Source organism: Nomascus leucogenys, chromosome 17, assembly GCF_006542625.1.
Source record: "Nomascus leucogenys isolate Asia chromosome 17, Asia_NLE_v1, whole genome shotgun sequence".
Lineage (NCBI taxonomy): Eukaryota > Metazoa > Chordata > Mammalia > Primates > Hylobatidae > Nomascus > Nomascus leucogenys.
Window position 1 is genome coordinate 91,495,301 of NC_044397.1, and position 20,108 is coordinate 91,515,408.

Here is a 20,108-nt window from a genome sequence, read left to right on the forward strand (position 1 = left end):
GCCCATTTTACAGCTGGGAAGGCTGAGTTCCCGGTGCCACACCCAGGCCCAAAGAACCAGCACCGCGGCCTGGCCTGGCCAGTGTCTGACCTTTATTAAAGAGGTGAGGTGGGGAGAGGGCCCGCCAGGGTGCCCACTCCCTCTTGGTGACCCCCGCATCTGGAGTTAAGGCTCCAAGCAGCAAGTGACAGAGGAGGGTGCCTGGCTCCAGCAGCCTGGGCCTGGCGGCAGCTCCCCTAAAAACACCCCAGCTGGGTGGGTGCCTGGGAGCCTAGGTGAGGCTGGTGTTGGAGCTGCTGGTAGCACTGCCTCGCTTTTGCAGGCAGCGCACAGCACTGGGAACCTGCAGGCCTGTTGTCACCTGGAAGCTGCCACACCATACCTGAGGGACAGCGGGGGGAGGCAGGAGGGGCTCAGCTTCGAACTCCAGTGCCCAGCACCACCCTCTCCTCCCGCTGGGCCGCGGAGGGCAGCTCACCGTGAAAGCAGGCAGCAGTGGCTGTGTGAACCTGGTCTTGAAAGTGTGCAGCACTTGTTTGGTGCGGGCATTGTAGAAGGACAGGAGGCCTGGGGTGGGAGGGCAGAGTGACAGTGGGACCGGTCAGAAGTCGGATGGGGGCAGGTGGAGGGGACTCAGGCAGGGGCAGCCAGAGACGGCAGCTGGGGCTTGGGGTCACCTTGGTGGAAGTCACAGTGCACACCCAGGCAGTCGGGCACGGGGGCATCCAGCACCTTGACCTTGTTGGCGTGCTTGGCCGTGAAGCTGACCTGCAGCCAATTGTTGACGTGCAGGCACCAGGAGGCGGCCGTCTTGCCCAGTTGCTCGAAGCGGCCCAGGCTGCGGTAGGCCACGCCCACGCCGAACGCCTTGCTGTCCGGCTCGTAGCGCACCTCCCAGTAATGCTCCCCGCCGTCGATCAGCGTGTCCCCTGTGGCGCAGGGCAGGAGGGGTGGGCAGGGGAAATGGATAGAACTGGACCACAGATGCCCTTCCACAAAGGGCCAGCCCCCAAGGTGCTCCTTACACCACAACTGCTCCCTCCAGATACTCCTCAGGTTCCTAGCTGTACCCCCCAGATACTCCTCGGGTTCCCAGCTATTCCCCCGAGGTACCCCTTGAACCCCAGCTATTCCCTTCAGATACGCCTCAAGTTCCCAGCTATTCCCTCCAGACACTCCTTGGGCCCCAGCTATTCCCTCCAGACACTCCTTGGGCCCCAGATATTCCCTCCAGATATTCCTTGGGCCCCAGCTATTCCCTCCAGATACTCCCTGTGTTCCAGGTATTCCCTCCAGACACTCCTTGGTTCCCAGCTATTCCCTCCAGATACTCCCTGTGTTCTAGCTATTCCCTCCAGACACTCCTTGGTCCCCAGCTCTTCCCTCCAGATACTCCTTGAGCTCCAGCTATTCCCTCAAGATACTCCTTGGGCTCCAGCTATTCCCTTCAGATACTCCACTGTCCCTGCTATTCCCTCCAGATACTCCTCAGTCCCAGCTGTTTCCCCCATATATTCCTCAGTCCCAGCTGTTTTCCCCAGATACTCCTCAGTCCCAGCTATTCCCCCCAGATACGCCTCAGTCCCAGCTATTCCCCTCCAGATACTCCTCAGTCCCAGCTATTCCCCTCCAGATACTCCACAGTCCCAGCTATTCCCCCCAGATACTCCTCAGTCTCAGCTATTCCTCTCCAGATACTCCTCAGTCCCAGCTATTTCCCCCAGATACTCCTCAGTCCCAGCTATTCCCCCCAGATACTCCTCAGTCCCAGCTATTTCCCCAGACACTCCTCAGTCCCAGCTATTTCCCCCAGATATTCCTCAGTCCCAGCTATTTCCCCTAGATACTCCTCGGTCCCAGCTATTTCCCCAGATACTCCTCAGTCTCAGCTATTTCCCCCAGATATGCCTCAGTCCCAGCTATTCCCCTCCAGATACTCCTCAGTCCCAGCTATTCCCCTCCAGATACTCCTGAGTCCCAGCTATTTTCCCCAGATACTCCTGAGTCCCAGCTATTCTCCCCAGATACTCCTGAGTCCCAGCTATTCCCCTCCAGATACTCCTCAGTCCCAGCTTTTCCCCCAGATACTCCTCAGTCCCAGCTATTTCCCCCGATACTCCTCAGTCCCAGCTATTTCCCCCAGATATTCCTCAGTCCCAGCTATTTCCCTCCAGATACTCCTCAGTCCCAGCTATTTCCCCAGATACTCCTCAGTCCCAGCTATTTCTCCCAGATACTCTTCAGGGTCCCAGCTATTCCCCTCCAGATACTCCTCAGTCCCAGCTATTTCCCCCAGATACTCCTCAGTCCCAGCTGTTTCCCCCAGATACTCCTCAGTCCCAGCTATTCCCCCCAGATACTCCTCAGGCTGCAGCTATTCCCTCCAGATGCTCCTCAAGTCCCAGCTATTCCCTCCAAATATTCCTTGATTCCCGGGTATTCCCCCCAGATACTCCTAAGCTTTATCAACTTCCTCCAGAAATTTATTAAGCCCAGATACTCCCCAAGCCTCAGTTACTCCTTTCAGATTCTCTACAAGCCCAAGCTACTCCTTCCAGACTCCTCTAAGCCATAGAAACTTCCTTCAGTTCCTCCCCATGTCCAAATACCCCTCCAGTCCTTCCCAGAAACCAGATCATCCTCAAATCCTTTTTCCTGGAAGACTCATAGTGTTCCCACAGGCCTCAAGTCCTTCTCGGTCCAGATGCTCCCCCTAGTTCCCAGCTCTGGCAGGGTCCAGATGCTCCCCCTAGTTCTCGGCTCTGGCAGAGTCTGGAAGCTCCCTCTAGCTCCTGGCTGTGACAGAGTCCAGATACTCCCCAGGACTCAAGACTCCCTCCTCCTCTTGCTCTCTGAATCCAGATTCTATCCAGACCCCAACTCCGTGTGGAAGGCAGGTTCTCCCAGGCCTCAGCTACTGCTGAGGCCAGAAGTTCCCCCAAAGCATTCCCCAAGCCAGATACTCTCCAGGCCTCAGCTCCTCCTGGAATCCAGGTGTTCCTCAAGCCTCCGTCACACTCTGCAGGAACCCTCTGAATTGGGATACCCCTTGGCTTCAGCTCTGTACACAATCCAGATTCTCTCCAGAGCTGAGATCCTCCCCAGGCCCCAGATCCAGGTTCTTGCCATCTCAGCTACTCCTTCACCCAATGCAGCTATTCCATGAGCTTCAGCTTCTCCTCATACTCTTGCCCCTCCCAGATCACAACTGATCTCTGTATCATATCTCAGCTCCCCTCCAGATACAAGATGAACCTCTATACACATGTCTTCTCCAGGTCTGCTCCTCCCTGATCTCAGCTACTCCCCAAACCACAAATTATCCAGGCCCTTTCCCAAGGATGATCTCTCTCTCTCTCTCTCTCAAATCTCAGCAACTCCAATGACAACTCCCTGTATCTTCTGCTTCTCCCTAAAACTCTCACCAATCCCAGGTGCTCCCAAGAAAATGTAGATCCCCATAGAACCATAACTTCCCCTTAGGCCCTAGCTTATCCTCATGACCCCAGCTACTCCCTAACTTCCTTCTCCCTAGATATTCCTGACCACAGTGACTTCCTCATACTTTAGCCTCTTTCTCCAGCTCTATTGTGAACAGTAGCAATTCCCCTAAACTCCAGTTCCTCCCTTGCCCGTCCTCCACTAACTCCAGCTTCTTCACAGGATCCAATCATTCCTATGCTGCTATTGACTTCTCTTCACACTGTTTTCTCTGGCTCCTCCACATACCCTCTGGTGATCCCCCAAAACTCCTGCCTGGCTTCAGCTCCCCCACAAACCCAGCTGCTCTATAGGCAACCATTCTTTCCAGCTACTCCTGAAATCCCAGCTACTCCCTAAATCCCAGCTACTCCCCAAGTCCCAGATACTCCTTGGAGTCCAGAAAATTGCCCCCAAGCTCCTGCCCAGGCACTGTCTGGTCCAGAGTCTCTTTCCTTCACTCCATAAATTCTGGCTTTCCCCAGCAATCTCTTACCCCGAAACATTTCCATCTGGGCAGTGCCAGAATAACCTGTTATTCCGGGAGCAGCTTTGCTGATGGCTGCCTATTTCCGCAGCCAAAGGCAAAGGTTCTCCCTCAACCCCCACCATTAGGCCCCTGCCCAAAACTCCCTTCTCCCCTTTCTTCTCCCCTTCCTTACCCAGAACTGTGTAGGACTCAGCGGTGAAGCGGTCCCGTCCCCCACGACCTGAGGGCATCCTCTTGGGAGATGGAGTACCTCTGTGGTGGGCAGGGAGTGGGCAGGCTCAGGAGGCTCAGGTCAACACTTATCTCTCCCATGGTAAGGCTACCCTAGTCCACCCCAACCACTGTGGATGTTGGGTCAATCTCTGGCAGTATTTGGCTCTATCTATACATCGAGCACCTCATGTTTATATCAGTACATGCCTGTGCCCTCCATCATCTGGCAAACTCCTATTTAACCATCAAAACCCCACTCAAAACCTCCTCTCCCCTCATTCCCTCTCTGGGTTCCACCAGCCCCAGGTCCCCTCTCCATGCCAGCTCTGACCACACTGGGCTCTGTGTCCATGTCCAGATTGATCTTCTCCACCAGAGACTTAGGGAGGGGAGGGGGCAGGCTACCTGGCTGGGGAGTTGATGGGAGACGCCGTCCGCCCCTTGCCATCTTTCTCGCGAGCCTTGATATCCTGAACCTTCCCGCCCATAGCGTCCCACTCCACGGAGAGATCATCCACCCGCAGGTTCTGGTGGGATGTGGACGCATCCAGGCGGAACATGAACGCTGGGGCCGGGCAGACGTGGGAGTCACAGAGATGGGGAATCCCGGAGAGACACGAGAGAGAGACAGAGAGACAGACAGTGACCAAGACAGACCAAGACAGGGACAGAGAATCAAAGAGCCAAGGAGACAAGAGTCCAAGACAGAGATAAGAGACCAACAAAGGCTCAGAGAGAGACAGATATAGAGACGGACAAGCAGAAAGACAACAGGAGAGACAAGATGGCAAAGGGTAGAGGGGACAGAACATGGAGCCAGAGGCGCAAAGGCCGAGGGTTATTGCCTAAAAGTCTCCCTCCCGGGTCTGGAGGCATTTTCTTTTTTTTTTGTTTTGAGATGGAGTCTCTGTCGCCCACGCTGGAGTGCTATGGCACAATCTTAGCTCACTGCAACCTCCCCCTCCTGGGTTCAAGCGATTCTCCTGCCTCAGCCTCCGAAGTAGCTGGGACTACAGGTGAACGCTACCACTCCCAGCTAATTTTTGTATTTTCAGTAGAGATGGGGTTTCACCATATTGGCCAGGCTGGTTTCGAACTCCTGACCTCGTGATCCGCCCACCTCAGCCTCCCAAAGTGCTGGGATTACAGGTGTGAGCCACCGTGCCCGGCCTCTGGAGGCATTTTCAAGCCAATTGCACTACCCTGTGCTTCCATGGAGGACTAATCCCAAAAAAGGGGCTGGGCTACAGCACAAGGGAGTTAGGCTAGAATTCAGAGGGACTTCCTTCCTAGCAGGGCATGCGAAGGTGTCACTGTGAAAGGCTCTGGAATCGGTCTTCACTACTCAAATCTCATCCCCAGCTCTATAGAAGACTTCTCTATTTTCTGGCAAAGAGAGAGTGTGTGTGGCTGTATATAAAAACCATCGAGATATACTGGGGTAAACCTCAGAAGCAAAGGACAAAAATAGGGTTATAGCAGACACTCAGGCTAAGGAAGCCAACTGTGGACGGAGCTTTGGGCTTCCTGGCAGCCAGGGCAACAAAGTTACCCTGCTTCGAGGATTCTCATGGTCTCTGGGGACCGTGGGAGGACGGGGCCATGGAGTTAGGGGTAGGACAAGGGTGGAATCCAGTCACCTGGTGTCTCCACAGTCATCGGCTCAGAGAACTCTCCTGCAACTGCCTTGTTACAGGCCTTCACACGGAAGTTCATGTATTTCATGTCAAACTTGAGACCTGGGAGGCAAGAGAGGCATTTCAACACTGTGTATTATTCCCTGAGACTCTCAGTCATGGGTTAAAGCTGTCATGTCCCACAGTGATTCCCAACGCCATTCTAAGAACCACCTTATAAACATCTTATCCAGCCGGGCGCACTGGCTCACGCCTGTCATCCCAGCACTTTGGAAGGCAGAGGTGCACGGATCAACTGAGGTCGGGAGTTCGAGACCAGCCTGATCAACATAGTGAAACCCCGTCTCTACGAAAAATGCAAAAAATTAGCCGGATGTGGTGGCGCATGCCTGTAATCCCAGCTACTCAGGAGGCTGAGGCAGGAGAATAGCTTGAACCGGGGAGGTGGAGGTGGAGGTTGCAGTGAGCCATGATCATGCCATTGCACTCCAGCCTGGGAAACAAGAACGAAACTCCACCTCAAAAAATATAAAAAAATAAAAAATAAACAAACAGCTTATCCCTGAGACCATTCCTTGCCCTCCTCTCCCTGAGGGGCTATGAATTACTTGACTCCGCCTCCAACCCACATAGACCAATCAGGATGCTTTAAGACCCTGTCACAGTGACTGTTTCAGAGATGTGTACTGCATGACTGCACTCCAGCCTGGGCAACACGTTTATTTGAGATTCTGTCTCAAATAAATAAATAATAAAAAATAAAAAATTAGTCTGGGTGCGGTGGCTCACACCTGTAATGTCAGCACTTTGGGAGGCCAAAGTGGGCAGATCACTTGAGGTCAGGTGTTCGAGACCAGCCTGGCCAACATGATGAAACCCCATCTCCACTAAAAATATAAAAATTGGTGGGGGGTGGGGCCTGTAATCCCAGCTACTCAGGAGGCTGTGGAAGGAGAATCGCTTGAACCCGGGAGGCAGAGGTTGCAGTGAGCCAAGATCGCGCCACTGCACTCTAGCCTGGGTGACAGAGCGAAACTCCGTCCCCCCTCCAAAAAAATTAGCTGGGTGTGGTGGTGCACACCTGTAGTCCCAGTTACTCAGGAGGCTGAGGGAGGAGGAGCATGTGAGCCCAAGAGGCTGAAGCTGCAGAGAGCTATGATTGCATCACTGCACTCCAGCCTGTGCTACATAGCAAGAACGTGTCTTTCAAAAAAAAAAAAAAGGCCGAGGGTGGCAGCTCACGCCTGTAATCCCAGCACATTTGGGAGATGGAGGCAGGAGAAACCCATAAGGTCAGGAGTTTGAGACCAGCCTGGCCAGCATGCTGAAACTCTGTCTCTACTAAAAAACACAAAAACTGGCTAGACGCGGTGGCTCACGCCTATAATCCCAGCACTTTGGGAGGCCGAGGCAGGCAGATCACCTGAGGTCAGGAGTTCGAGACCAGCCTGGCCAAGAGACCAGCCTGGCCAATAAGGTGAAACCCCGTCTCTACTGAAAATACAAAAATTAGCCAGGTATGGTGGCGGGGGCCTGTAATCCCAGCTACTCAGGAGGCTGGGGCAGGAGAATTGCTTGAACCCGGGAGGCAGAGGTTGCAGTGAGCCAAAGATCACACCATTGCACTCCAGCCTGGGTGACAGAGTGAGACTGCAACTCAAAAAAAAAAAAAAAAAAAAAAAGGCCGGATGCAGTGGCTCACGCCTGAAATCCCAGCACTTTGTGAGGCCGAGGCAGGCAGATCACAAGGTCAGGAGATCGAGACCATCCTGGCTAACACAGTGAAAACCCGTCTCTACTAAAAATATAAAAAATTAGCCAGACGTGGTGGCGGGCACCTGTAGTCCCAGCTACTCGGGAGGCTGAGGCAGGAGAACGGCGGGAACCCGGGAGGCGGAGCTTGCAGTGAGCCAAGATCGCGCCACTGCACTCCAGCCTGGGCGACAGAGCGAGACTCCATCTCAAAAAAAAAAAAAAATTAACCAGGCGTTCGGGCGCATGCCTGTAGTGCCTGTAGTCTAAGCTACTTGGGAGGCTGGGGCAGAAGAATCACTTGAACCTGGGAGGCAGAGGTTGCAGTGAGCCGAGATCAAGCCACTGTACTCCAGCCTGGGCGACAGAGCAAGATTCTGTCTCAAAAAAAAAGAAAAAAGAAAAAAGGGAAAGAAAGAAGAAAATAGCCCAAACCCTCCCATCTTTCCAAGCAATCAATAAAACAGTAGGTGGATTGCAAACGACCACATAGGCAGCTGCTTTCATCAGTATCCTCGCTCCTGCACAGCTTTCCATGAATCCAACTTTCTGCCCTGAGGAATTCACTCACTAGGAAGTTTGTCAAAAGCAGGAAGCCATGGTTATAAAGCGTAGCACCTGGAAGCCTCGTAGTGACAGATCTATACTTCGACCGTGGTGTTGGTGGTGACATGAAATTACACATGGGAGAAAACTGTGTGGAATTATATATGCACATCCGAATGAGCACGTGTAAAACTGGTAAAATGTGGCCGGGCGCGGTGGCTCATGCCTGTCATCCCAGCACTTTGGGAGGCCAAGGGGGGCGGATCACCAGAGGTTAGGAGTTAGAGACTAGCCTGGTCAACATGGAGAAACCCCATCCCTACTAAAAATACAAAAATTAGCCAGGCATGGTGGTGGGCGCCTGTAATCCCAGTTACTGGGGAGGCTGAGACAGGAGAATTAGCCTGAACCCGGGAGGTGGAGGTTGCAGTGAGCCCAGATCAGGCCACTGCACTCCAGCCTGGGCGACAAAGCGAGACTCCACCTCGAAAAAAAAAAAAAAAGATAGAATGTGAGTCCACTGCACCCCTGTCCATTTCTCGGGTTTTATGCTGACTACATGGGTCCTCACTGTACTTTTTGTTTTAGTTGTTTTGGCAACTTCCTATGGATCTATAATTATTTCAAAATACAAAGTTACAAGAAAACAAAACCAAAAGGCAGGGGCGCTTGGAGGAGGGATTTGAGGAATCCTATTTACAACAAATAAAAGGGGTGTGTTCATTTTGATTCTCAAGCAAAGGATAAGCCAATAGCTGTTTGCAGCTCCTGCGGCTGATGACTTTTCCCCCTGCAATTAGCATGCTCATGATTAACCATGTATGCTAATTACAGATAACTAGCCGGCTGATTACAGCCCAAAAGCAGCTAGTGAATGGTGATAGTTAAACCCGTCAGCCAGCCTCTCCCCGCCCCTCAGGGTTTCCCCTGGATCAGGATGGCTTTTTTTTTCTTCTTTTTTTTGAGACGGAGTCTCCCTCTGTAGCAAGACACAGTCTTGCTCTGTCGCCCAGGCTGGAGTGCAGTGGCGCGATCTAGGCTCACTGCAAGCTCCGCTTCCCGAGTTCACGCCATTCTCCTGCCTCAGTCTCCCTTGCTCTGTCGCCCAAGCTGGAGTGCAGTGGCGCGATCTCTGCTCACTGCAGCCTCCACCTCCCAGGTTCAAGTGATTCTCACTCCTCAGCCTCCCAAGTAGCTGGGACTACAGGCATCTGCCACCATGCCCCACTAACTTTTTTGCATTTTTAGTAGAGACAGGGTTTTACCATGCTGGCCAGGCTGGTCTTGAACTCCTGACCTCAAGTGATCCACCCACCTCAGCCTCCCAAAGTGCTGGGATTACAGCGTGACCACCGCCCCAGGATGCTTTTTTTTTTTTTTTTTTTTGACGGGTCTACTCTGTACAGGCTGGTCGTAGCCAATTCGACACTGCACCCCTTCTGGCTCAGCATCTTCGCTCATCCGAGGCGGATTACGCCCGCCACCCAGCTATTTTTTTTTTAGGACGGTTCCATGGATCCTTCCCTCTACCCTCGCCTAGCCCCAATGCTTACAGCGTGACCACCGCCTGCCAGGATGGCTTTTTAATCTCATGAGGCTTCCGCCCTTCAGACCCTACCTCCACCAGCTGGGTGGATTCCTTGGGGTTTTGTTTTTTTTTTCTTTATTTCTCTCTCTGTTTTGTGGACACAGGGTCTTGCCCTGTTGTTCAGGCTGGAGTGCGGTGGTGCAGTCATGCCTCACTGCAGCCTCCAATTCCTGGGCTCAAACAATCCTCCCACCTTAGCCTCCCTTGGTAGCTGGGACCACCATGCTCAGGTAACTTTAAATTTTTTTTTTTTTTAATAGATGGGCTCTTGCTTTGTTACCCAAGCTGGTCTCCAGCTCCTGGCCTCAAGCAATCCTCTTGCCTCAGCCTCCCAAAGTGCTGTATCACAGGCTTTAGCCACCATGCCCGGCCAGCTTTCAATTTCTTGTAACTGCCAAGGAGGACCCCAAATACTTGGAGGGTGAATCCAGAATGCCAGCTCTAGGAGGGAAAAGATTATTGTCTGCTTTGTTCCCTGCTCTGAGGACAGTACCCAGCTATTTGGGAGGCTGAGGCAGGACTGCTTGTGGCCAGGGGTTGGAGACCAGCCTAGGGAAATGGCAGGATCCCATGTCTAGAAAAATATATTCATTATTATTATTATTTATTTTTTGAGACGGAGTCTTGCCCTGTCGTCCAAGCTGGAGTGCAGTGGCGTGATCTAGGCTGACTGCAAGCTCCACTTCCCGAGTTCATGCCATTCTCCTGCCTCAGCCTCCCAAGTAGCTGGGACTACAGGCGCCCGCCACCACGCCCAGCTAATTTTTTGTATTTTTTTAGTAGATACGGTATTTCACCATGTTAGCCAGGATGGTCTCCATCTCCTGACCTCGTGATCGGCCCACCTCGGCCTCCCAAAGTGCTGGGATTACAGGCGTGAGCTACCGCGCCCGGCCTATATTCATTATTATTATTATTTTTTTTTTTTTTGAGATGAGTTTCACTTTTGTTGCCCAGGCTGGAGTGCAATAGGTGATCTCGGCTCAGTGCCAGCTCCACCTTCCAGGTTCAAGCGATTCTCCCACCTCAGCCTCCCGAGTAGCTGGGATTACAGGTGCCCGATACCATGCCTGGCTAATTTTTTTTTTTTTTTTTTTTTTTTTGAGACGGAGTCTCGCTCTGTCGCCCAGGCTGGAGTGCAGTGGCGCGATCTCGGCTCACTGCAAGCTCCACCTCCCGGGTTCACGCCATTCTCCTGCCTCAGCCTCTCCAAGTAGCTGGGACTACAGGCGCCCGCCACCACGCCCGGCTAATTTTTTTTTGTATTTTTAGTAGAGACAGGGTTTCACCGTGGTCTCAATCTCCTGACCTCGTGATCCGCCCGCCTCGGCCTCCCAAAGTGCTGGGATTACAAGCATGAGCCACCGCGCCCGGCCGCCTGGCTAATTTTTTTGTATTTTTAGTAGAGACAGGGTTTCACCACGTTGGCCAGGCTGGTCTTGAACTCCTGACCTCAGGCGATCCACCCGCTTCAGCCTCCCAAAGTGCTGGGATTACAGGCATGAGCCACCCCGCCCGGCCACTGTCTCGTATTTCTGATCCGCTTCCTCAGGCTGCTTCCACACCCCATGAGCTTCGGAGATCGTCCCCAAGGCCCCCAATGACTGATGGCGAGACAGGAGCCTGGAAGAGGTGGCTGTTCACAGCTGGGCGGAGCTGGCGCACACTGCCCTTACCTGTCAGGGTGTACTCTGTCTGCCGGATGCCCTCGATGACCATCCAGGGCTGGTCCTCCTTGAGGCGGGGCGGGCCTTCGAAGTTGGTCCGCCGGTACTCCAGCACGTAGTGGTCAATCTTGCTGTCCTCATCTGGCATGCGCCACACCAGGGTCACACAGTTATCTGCCACCAGGGACTCAGCCAGGTCGATCACGGGTGCGCTGGGCACTGACCAGGATGGAAGGGAGAGGGGGTCAGGATTCTGTGCCTGGTTCAGGGGGCAGGAGGCTTGCTGCAGGGCCGCCCAACCACATGATGGACAATTTTGGGGGCAGAGCCATAAAGGGGTTCCATGCTTGGCAGGCTGGAGACCTTTTTTTTTTTTTTAAAGACAGAGTCTTGCTCTTGTCACCCAGGCTGGAGTGCAGTGGCACGATCTTGGCTCACTGCAACCTCCAGCTCCCTGGTTCAAGCGATTCTCCTGCCTCAGCCTCCTGAGTAGCTGGGATTACAGGCGTGAGCCACCACGCCCGGCTAATTTTTTATGTTTTTAGTAGACACAGGGTTTCTCCATGTTGGCCAGGCTGGTCTTGAACTCCTGACCTCAAGTGATTCACCTGCCTCAGCCTCCCAAAGTGTTGGGATTCCAGGCGTGAGCCACCACGCCCGGCCATGGAGACTCTTAAGGTTCCATCAGCGGGTTGGGGGAGGGCTGAGCTTTCTTGGGATTCCATCATTTACGGGCAGAATTATTCCAAAATCTCTGCCAATGAGGGATGTGGCTTTCTTTGGGGCTGCATCATAGACAGCCTGGGTTCTCAGCCCATTTCTCCTCGGGGGCGTGGCCTTCTCAGGGCTCCATCCCTGGAAATAGGGTTTTCCCAGGAGCTACCATGTGGTGGGCGGGCCCTTCTCATGGCTCTATCCAGGAAGGTCTCGGGAGGGCTCCGCTCCCCCAGGGGCATGGTATTCTCAGGGCTCCACCTCTGGGGACAGAGTTTTCCCAGGCCCTCACCCCCTGGTGGGTGGGGCTTTCTGATGGCTCCACCCATGGGCGGGACTTGATGAATACTCCACCCCCACAGGACCTGCTATTCTCAGGGCTCCACCCTGAGGACAGGATTTTCCCAGGATGTCACTACACAGTGGGTAGGGTCTTCCCATGGCTCCACCCAGGGGCAGGGCTCCATGAGGACTCCACCCGCCCCCACAGGACGTGGAATTCTCAGAGCTCCACCTCCCCCAGGTGGAATTCAGACACCGGGCCGTCCACCTTACTCCAGGTCCTGTTTCAGGGCCTCCCTAGCCTCCCAGGTCATTCCCCGGAAGTCCTGGCCCTCCAGTGCGTGCCCCTCTCACCAGGCAGGAACTTGAGTGCCTGTAGCATCTGCCGCTCTTGTGCGAAGTCCACCATGAGGTGACTCATGTTGTCACTGACCTTCGCTTTCAATGATAGCCGGAAGGCAGGGGCCATGGTCACTCTGCGGGAAGGAGGTGGCAGGCGTTGCGCGGGGGACCAGGCCTGGTCATCTGTGGCACGAGGGGGCCCCTCCCCAGGGCTCCCATCCAGGGCTCTGAGCTGAGACACCCTCACCAGGCGGCCCCTGTCTTCACACCAGGGGCAGGGAAGTGGGTTGAGGGCCAGACCCCAGCATCTTACCCATCTTTGATTTGCTTGGCAGCCTAGAGAGAGGAACAAAACAACAAAGATTTCTTTTTTTTTTTTTTTTTGAGATGGAGTCTTGCTCTGTTGTCCAGGCTGGATTAGCAATGGAGTGATCTTGGCTCACTGCAACCTCCACATCCCTGGTTCAAGCAATTCTCCTGCCTCAGCCTCCTGAGTAGCTGGGATTACAGGCACCCACCACCACGCCTGGCCAATTTTTTGTATTTTTAGAGAGATGGAGTTTCGCCATGTTGGCCAGGCTGGTCTCAAACTCCTGACCTCAGGTGATCCGCCCGCCTTGGCCTCCCAAAGTGCTGGGATTACAGGCATGAGCCACCGCACCCCGCCCAAAGATTTGCTTCATTTTTTGTGTTTTTTTTTTGAGATGGAGTCTTGCTCTGTCGCCCAAGCTGGAGCGCAGTGGCACGATCTCGGCTCACTGCAAGCTCCGCCTCCCGGATTCACGCCGTTCTCCTGCCTCAGCCTCCCGAGTAGCTGTGACTACAGGCGCCTGCCACCACGCCCGGCTGATTTTTTGTATTTTTAGTAGAGATGGGGTTTCACTGTGTTAGCCAGGCTTGTCTCGATCTCCTGACCTCATCCTCCCAAAGCTGGGATTACAGGCGTGAGCCACTGCGCCCGGCCCAAAGATTTGTTTCTACCAAATCATAAAGCCACTCTACAGACATGAAGACTGAGGCCTCGTGAGGAAGGCATTTGCCAAAGTGTCCCTGCACTTCTGGACTGTGCCCTGAAGACACAGGATGGCCAAGACAGGCTCCCATCCCCACCCCAACCTCCTGCCCACACCCAGCACATACAGCTGGCAAATTCACTAAATAAAACTACAGGATGCCCAGTTAAATTGGCATTTCAGATAAATCATGACTATGTCCCATGCACTCTTTGGGATATACTCACACAAATGCAGTTCTTAGTGTACATATATATCTCCTTACACTAAAAAAGTATTCATTTGCATTTCAGATCAACAATGAATACTTTTTTTTTTTTGAGACAAGGTCTGGCTCTGTCCCTCAGGCTAGAGTGCAGTGTAACAATCACGGCTTATTGTAACTTTGAACTCTGGAGCTCAAACAATCCTCCCACTTCAGCCTCTTGAGTAGCTGGGACCACAGGCGCGTGCCACCACACCCAGCTAATTATTTTATTTTATTTTATTTTTTGAGACGGAGCTTCGCTCTGTCACCCAGGCTGGAGTGCAGTGGCGCGATCTCTGCTCACTGCAAGCTCCACCTCCCGGGTTCACACCATCCTCCTGCCTCAACCTCCTGAGTAGCTGGGACTACAGGTGCCCGCCACAATGCCTGGCTAAATTTTTGTATATTTAGTAGAGCCGGAGTTTCACCGTCTTAGCCAAGATGGTCTCAATCTCTTTTTTTTTGCGACGGAGTCTCGCTCTGTCGCCCAGGCTGGAGTGCAGTGGCCCAATCTTGGCTCACTGCAAGCTCGGCCTCCCGGGTTCACACCATTCTCCTGCCTCAGCCTCCCGAGTAGCTGGAACTACAGGGGCCCGCCACCATGCCTGGCTAATTTTTTTGTATTTTTTTTTAGTAGAGACGGGGTTTCACTGTGTTAGCCAGGATGGTCTCGATCTCCTGACCTCATGATCCGCCCACCTCAGCCTCCCAAAGTGCTGGGATTACAGGCATGAGCCCCTGTGCCTGGCCAATTATTTTATTTTTTGTAGAGATGGGGTTTCACTATGTTGCCCATGTTGGTCTGAAACTCCTGGCCTCGAGCAATCCTCCTGCCTCGGCCTCCCAAACTGCTGGTATTACACACATGAGCCACTGCACCCAGCCTGAATGCTTTCTTTTCTTTTCTTTTTCTTTGTTTTTGAGATGAAGACTCGCTCTGTTGCCCAGTCTGGAGTATGGTGGCACAATCTCAGCTCACGGCAACCTCTGCCTCCCAGGTTCAAGCGATTCTCCCGCCTCAGCCTCCCAAGTAGCTGGGATTACAGGCGCCCACCACCACATCCAGCTAATTTTTGTATTTTTAGTAGAGACAGGGTTTCACCGTGTTGGCTAGGCTAGTCTTGAACTCCTGACCTCAGGTGATCCACTGCCTTGGCCTCCCAAAGTGCTGGGATTACAGGCGTAGCCACTGCTCCTGGCCTGGACACTTTCTTGGTATCAGTATGTGCTTTTGCTAACTATGGCATGGGTGGGCTATACTTACACTAAAAGTGTGCTTGTTCACCTGAAATGCAAATGCGACTGGGCACACTGTTCTTTACCTGGCAGCATCAGAGGTACCCACCTGAGGAAAGTCCTCGCTGTCCATGGCCTGCAGAGTCTGGTTGGCTGTCTCCAGAAGCTCCTCAGAGCTCTCCAGGGCCCGTGTGCAGGCAGCCAGCTGGTTCTGTGGATACCGGGCACCAAAGGAGGGGACAACTCACCCCACTGCCTCAGGCCCCCCGAGGGCTCCCCACCCCATTTGGCATCCAGGGTACCATTCGCTTCTCGAACTCCAGGTGAGAGATGGAGATTGGCGCCTTGAGCGCCCCACCAAATGGGGCTGGGCTCCAGGAGCAGAACAGAATCCCTGGGGAATCCCTTCCCTAAAAACACATAAGGCTGGGTGTGGTGGCTCAGGCCTGTAATCCCAGCACTTTGGGAGGCTGAGGCGGGAGGATCGCCTGAGGTCAGGAGTTCAAGACTAGCCTGGCCAACAGAGTGAAACCCTGTCTCTACTAAACATAGAAAAAAGTAGCTGGGTGTGGTGGTGGGCACCTGTAATCCCAGCTACTCGTGAGGCTGAGGCAGGAGAATCACTTGAACCCGGGAGGCGGAGGTTGCAGTGAGCTGAGATTGTGCCACTGATCCAGCCTGGGTGACAGAGGAAGACTCCATCTCAAAAACAAAACAAAACAAAACAAAAACTCACATGAGCCAGGCGCAGTGGCTCATGCCTGTAATCCCAGCAATTTGGGAGGACAAGGCAGGAGGATCGCTTGAGCCCATGAGTTCAAGACTAGTCTAGGCAACATGGTGAAAACCAGTCTCCACCAAAAAATACAAAAATTCGCTGGGCGTGGTGGCACCTTCCTGTGGTCCTAGCTACTTGGGAGGCTGAGATGGGAGAATCGCTTAAGCCTGGGAGGCGGAGGCTGCAGTGAGGTATGATTGCGCCACTGTACTCCAGCCTGAGTGACAGAATAAGACTCTGTCTCAAAACAAAACAAACCAAAAACTCACATGCCCAGGCCACACCTGAGCTCCAGGGCTCCAGAGTCCCCCGGGGACAGGAATCTGGGATGTTGGGAAATTGCCCAGGAGGTCTGGATGCAGCCTGTGTGACTCCAGCTTGGAGTCTGAGTGACAGCCCACGGGAGCTATGGGTGATGTTTGAGTGGAGGTGATACCTTCAGATCTGGGGGGCCAGTGGGAAGGGCTGAGAAACCGGAGGCACTGAGTGAAGACAGGAGGAGAAGATCTGAGCCAGACTCGGGGACGCCGTGATGGAGAGGGGATGCAGAGACAGCACAGACGGGCCAGGCGCAGGGGCTCATGCCTGTCATCCCAGCACTTTGGGAGGCTGAGGCGGGAGGATCACCTGAGGTCAGCTTGGCCCACACGGTGAAACCTCATCTCTACTAAAAATATGAAAATTAGCCCGGCATGATGGCAGGTACCTGTATCCCAGCTACTTGGGAGGCTGAGGCAGGAGAATCGCTTGAACCCAGGAGGCGGAGGTTGCAGTGAGCCGAGATCATGCCACTGCACTCCAGCCTGGGTGACAGAGCGAGACCTCCGTCTCAAAAAAATAAAAAAGAGAGAGTACAGGTGGATGGAGAGGTCAGGGGAGAGATCAGAAACTCCAGAGCACCCAGTTTTTGGAGGAAGATGCCGAGGCCAGCTACGTTCTGTTGAGTAGGAGGGGCAGGGGGGAGAGGAAGATGCCCCCAGCCCTCACCTGCAGCTCGTAGGTGCGGCTGGCACGGTCCTGTTTTATCTTCATAAGCATGCCTTCTTTCAGCTCCTCCAGGACGGAGAAGAGGGACTGGAACTCTGCTTCGAGGTCCTCCTGCACCTTCACTGAGTTCGCCTGGGTCAGAACAGCCAGTATTGGCCAAAGCCCGTGTTCAGAGGGGGAACCTGAGACCTCCCACAGGCATCAACAGCAATGGGCCAGTTCCTAAGGCTGCACCCTCCAGCTTCCTCCCCTCCCCCTACCTCCCCAGGACTCCCCCACCGTCTTCACCTCCACGTTCAGCAGCATCTGTTTCAGGGAGTAGATAAAGCTCTGAATTTCCTCATTCTTCACAGCCAGTGTTTTGATGATCTTCCTCAGGGCCTCCTGCACCACCAGAAGTGTGGACACACACAGGTGCACACACGCACGTACACACACGTGCGCACACAGGTACACACACGTACACACACATGTACACACATGTGCACACACACACACGGCAGGCAGGTGAGCCCCTCAGCTGGCCAGGCTCCCTGACCCGCGCTCCCCTCCAGGGATCCAGAGAGATGTGGGGGCTGCCACGCTATTGAGCTTGGGCACCAGCCAGGAGGTAAAGCTCCAGGCTGATACAACTCACCCATAGCAGCTGGGCGCCCTAAGCTACCCCATATTACAGGAGAGGAAACTGAGGCTCACAGAGAACCTCTCAGGAAGGGACAGACCCTGGCCCCGAACCAGGCGTGCTTGAGCACAAAGGCTACAACCCGATACCTACATCCTGAAGGTGGGGCGTTAGGGGCTAGCCTGAGGACAGAAAACCCCAGAGGAAAAGATGTCTGCTGGAAAATGGGCTAACCTGGGGAAAGGGTTCTCAGTGGAAGGAAAAACCCCAGGGAGGTGGGATAGCCTGGGATGGGGGCTAGCCTCGGAACAGGGGTGGGGCCTACCTGGGGGAGAAGCATAAACAAGGAGAAAGAAATTACCTGGGCAAAGGTGGAACCTGGGGGCCGGGGATGCGGGGGCGCCAGGTAAGCGGGGAGGGGGCAGGGAGGTCTTGGGGAAGGGCAGGGGATTCTGGGAGGGAGGATCCCACTCGGGAGCCTCTCGCTCTGACCCAGGCTCCGATCTGCTTCTTCTTCCTGGGGCAGGGTCGGTAGGGTCCGCACTGCGGAGCTGGCGGGGCGTCTTCCAGGGGTGGGGCGGGGGCCAGGACGCCTGGTCCGCAGCCAGGAGGGAGGGCGTGGGGGATGGGGGTCAGGGATGGGACTGGGATACTGGGCAGGGACGGGGGGCGTAGAAGGCACGTGCCTGGCCCCAAGCCAAGATGTGGGGGAGCTGCGTCCCAAACTGGGGTAGGGGGCCTAGATCCGGGCGGGGTCACGATGGGGTGGGGCCTCGGCCGCAGAGCAGCTGGGGCGGAGGCGGGGAGGGAGTGGGGGCGCTGCGGCAACACCTGGTCCCCTTCCCCGCCCCCGACGCCCCTGCGGGCCCGCCCTGTCCCACCCCGTCCTACCCTCTGTTCTTCCATGGCTGCAGCCCAGGTCACCCCGGCCCGGCCCGCGGGCCCCGCGCACGCTGGGTCCCCAAGCTGCCTTTGCCGCGGCCAGTAGCCAATGGCCAGCCGAGCCCTCGCCGCCGCCGCGCCCCCGGTTAGCGCTCCATCACCGCGCGCATTGCGCAGGCGCGCCCGCCGCGGCCGCCTGGGAAATGTAGTTCCGCGCTGGCCTCGCCGAGAGCCCTCACATCCAGCGCCTGGGGCTCACTGGGCGGTGTTGGTGGTGATATGTGAGCCGGAGAGAGCCTTGGATCGGAAGACAAGGGGCTCGACCCCTGGCCCTACCGTGGGACCTCAGAATCATCTCTAGTGCTCCCGTGCCTCAGTTTCCCCACTTGTTCACTCACAGGTTATCCGTTGTTACTCAAATTGTTTAGCCCGCCTGGCATTTACTGAAAATCTAAGGCTTTTGCCCAAGAGGGTGTTTAGCCTCCAATGCCTTCTTTCTATTTGTCCCTATGTCACAACTGAACTCCTATACACCCCACAAAGCCCCAGGCTCCAACAGCTCCTCCAGAAGTCTCCGTGCCAGCCCAGGGTGCGGAAGCTAAGAATGTCTGTGTCCAGCTTTGGAAGGACCTGGGGCCTAATCTATCCAGGGTCCCTCAGCAGACGGTGGGGGGAAGGGTGGAGCTTCAGAATGTTCTGGGGAGGGGAAGGAGTGGGTAGGGGAGGTTGGGCGGGTGTATGTGTCTGCAGGGGAGTTGCAGGCATAGCCACCGCAGAACCTCCCTGTGGTGGAGGGGAACGCTGTGTATGATGCAGGCCTTCTAGGTCCGAGTGAGAAAGGAGGTCACTCTGCAGTTGGGTCTGAGACATTGAGGTCTGTGGGTTCGCCACCTCCTCCCAGAAGGCACTACAGAATCAGGGGTGAGGGGTGCAGGGCTGGGAGGAACTCAAGAGCCCATGAACCTCCTCCACGGGACCCCCAAGCAGGCCACGTAATAGGACCCAAAGTTATCAACAGAAATCTATTTCTCTGAACCTCAAAGGAAGACTTTTTAAAATTATTATCATTTTTTTTTTAGAGACAGAGACTCACTCTGTTGCTCAGGCTGGAGTAACGTGGCGCAATCATGGCTTACTGCAGCCTCCAACTCCTGGGCTCAAGCGGTCCTCCTGCCTCAGCCTCCCGAGTGGCTGGGACTATAGGCATGCACCATCACCCTGGGCTGGTTTTGTATCTTTTTTTTTTTTTCTTTTTTGAGACAGGGTCTCACTCTGTCGCCCAGGCTGGAGTGCAGTGGCAGGATCTCGGCTCCCTGTAATCTCCGTCTCCCCAGTTCAAGCGATTCTCCTGCCTCAACCCCACTAAGTAGCTGGGACTACAGACGCCCACCACTAGGCCCAGCTAATTTTTGTATTTTTAGTAGAGACCAGGTTTTGCCATGTTGGCTAGGCTGGTCTTGAACTCCTGACCTCAGGTGATCCACCTGCCTTGGCCTCCCAAAGTGCTGGGATTACAGGCCTGGGCCACCATGCCCAGCCTGTATCTTTTTTTTTTTTTTTTTTTTAAATAGAGATTGGATCTCGCTATGTTACCCAGGATGATCTCAAACTCGGCTCAAGCGATCCTCCCAC

General features: G+C 54.5%; 1 protein-coding gene across 2 annotated transcripts; it reads right to left on the reverse strand.

Moving 5' to 3' along the window:
• Nucleotides 1–70: 70 nt before the first annotated feature.
• On the reverse strand, nucleotides 71–19,502 carry FSD1 (fibronectin type III and SPRY domain containing 1). 2 transcript variants are annotated; one of them, XM_030796785.1, is made up of 13 exons: nucleotides 18,486–19,502; nucleotides 17,261–17,356; nucleotides 16,973–17,104; nucleotides 15,317–15,418; nucleotides 13,025–13,047; nucleotides 12,724–12,845; nucleotides 11,383–11,592; nucleotides 5,824–5,922; nucleotides 4,589–4,748; nucleotides 4,143–4,222; nucleotides 769–929; nucleotides 479–567; nucleotides 71–382 (listed from the first exon to the last, which is right to left on the reverse strand). In XM_030796785.1, exons 1-13 carry the CDS (start codon nucleotides 18,498–18,500, stop codon nucleotides 358–360), a joined length of 1,314 nt encoding a protein of 437 aa, XP_030652645.1. In that variant the 5' UTR covers nucleotides 18,501–19,502; the 3' UTR covers nucleotides 71–357. The 2 variants fall into 2 exon arrangements, with proteins under 2 accessions (XP_030652645.1, XP_030652644.1); XM_030796784.1 differs by having other exon boundaries at nucleotides 73–382; nucleotides 678–929; nucleotides 18,486–19,495.
• Nucleotides 19,503–20,108: the final 606 nt, after the last annotated feature.

What these genes read in the sequence shown, in the direction of transcription:
- FSD1 (XM_030796784.1), bottom strand. An exon ending in ACAGCGAGGACTTTCCTCAG is followed by an intron (nt 13,048 to 15,316) that starts GTGGGTACCTCT and finishes TCCTCTCTCTAG; the next exon opens with GCTGCCAAGCAAATCAAAGA. An exon ending in GACAGAGTACACCCTGACAG is followed by an intron (nt 5,923 to 11,382) that starts GTAAGGGCAGTG and finishes CTTGCCTCCCAG; the next exon opens with GTCTCAAGTTTGACATGAAA.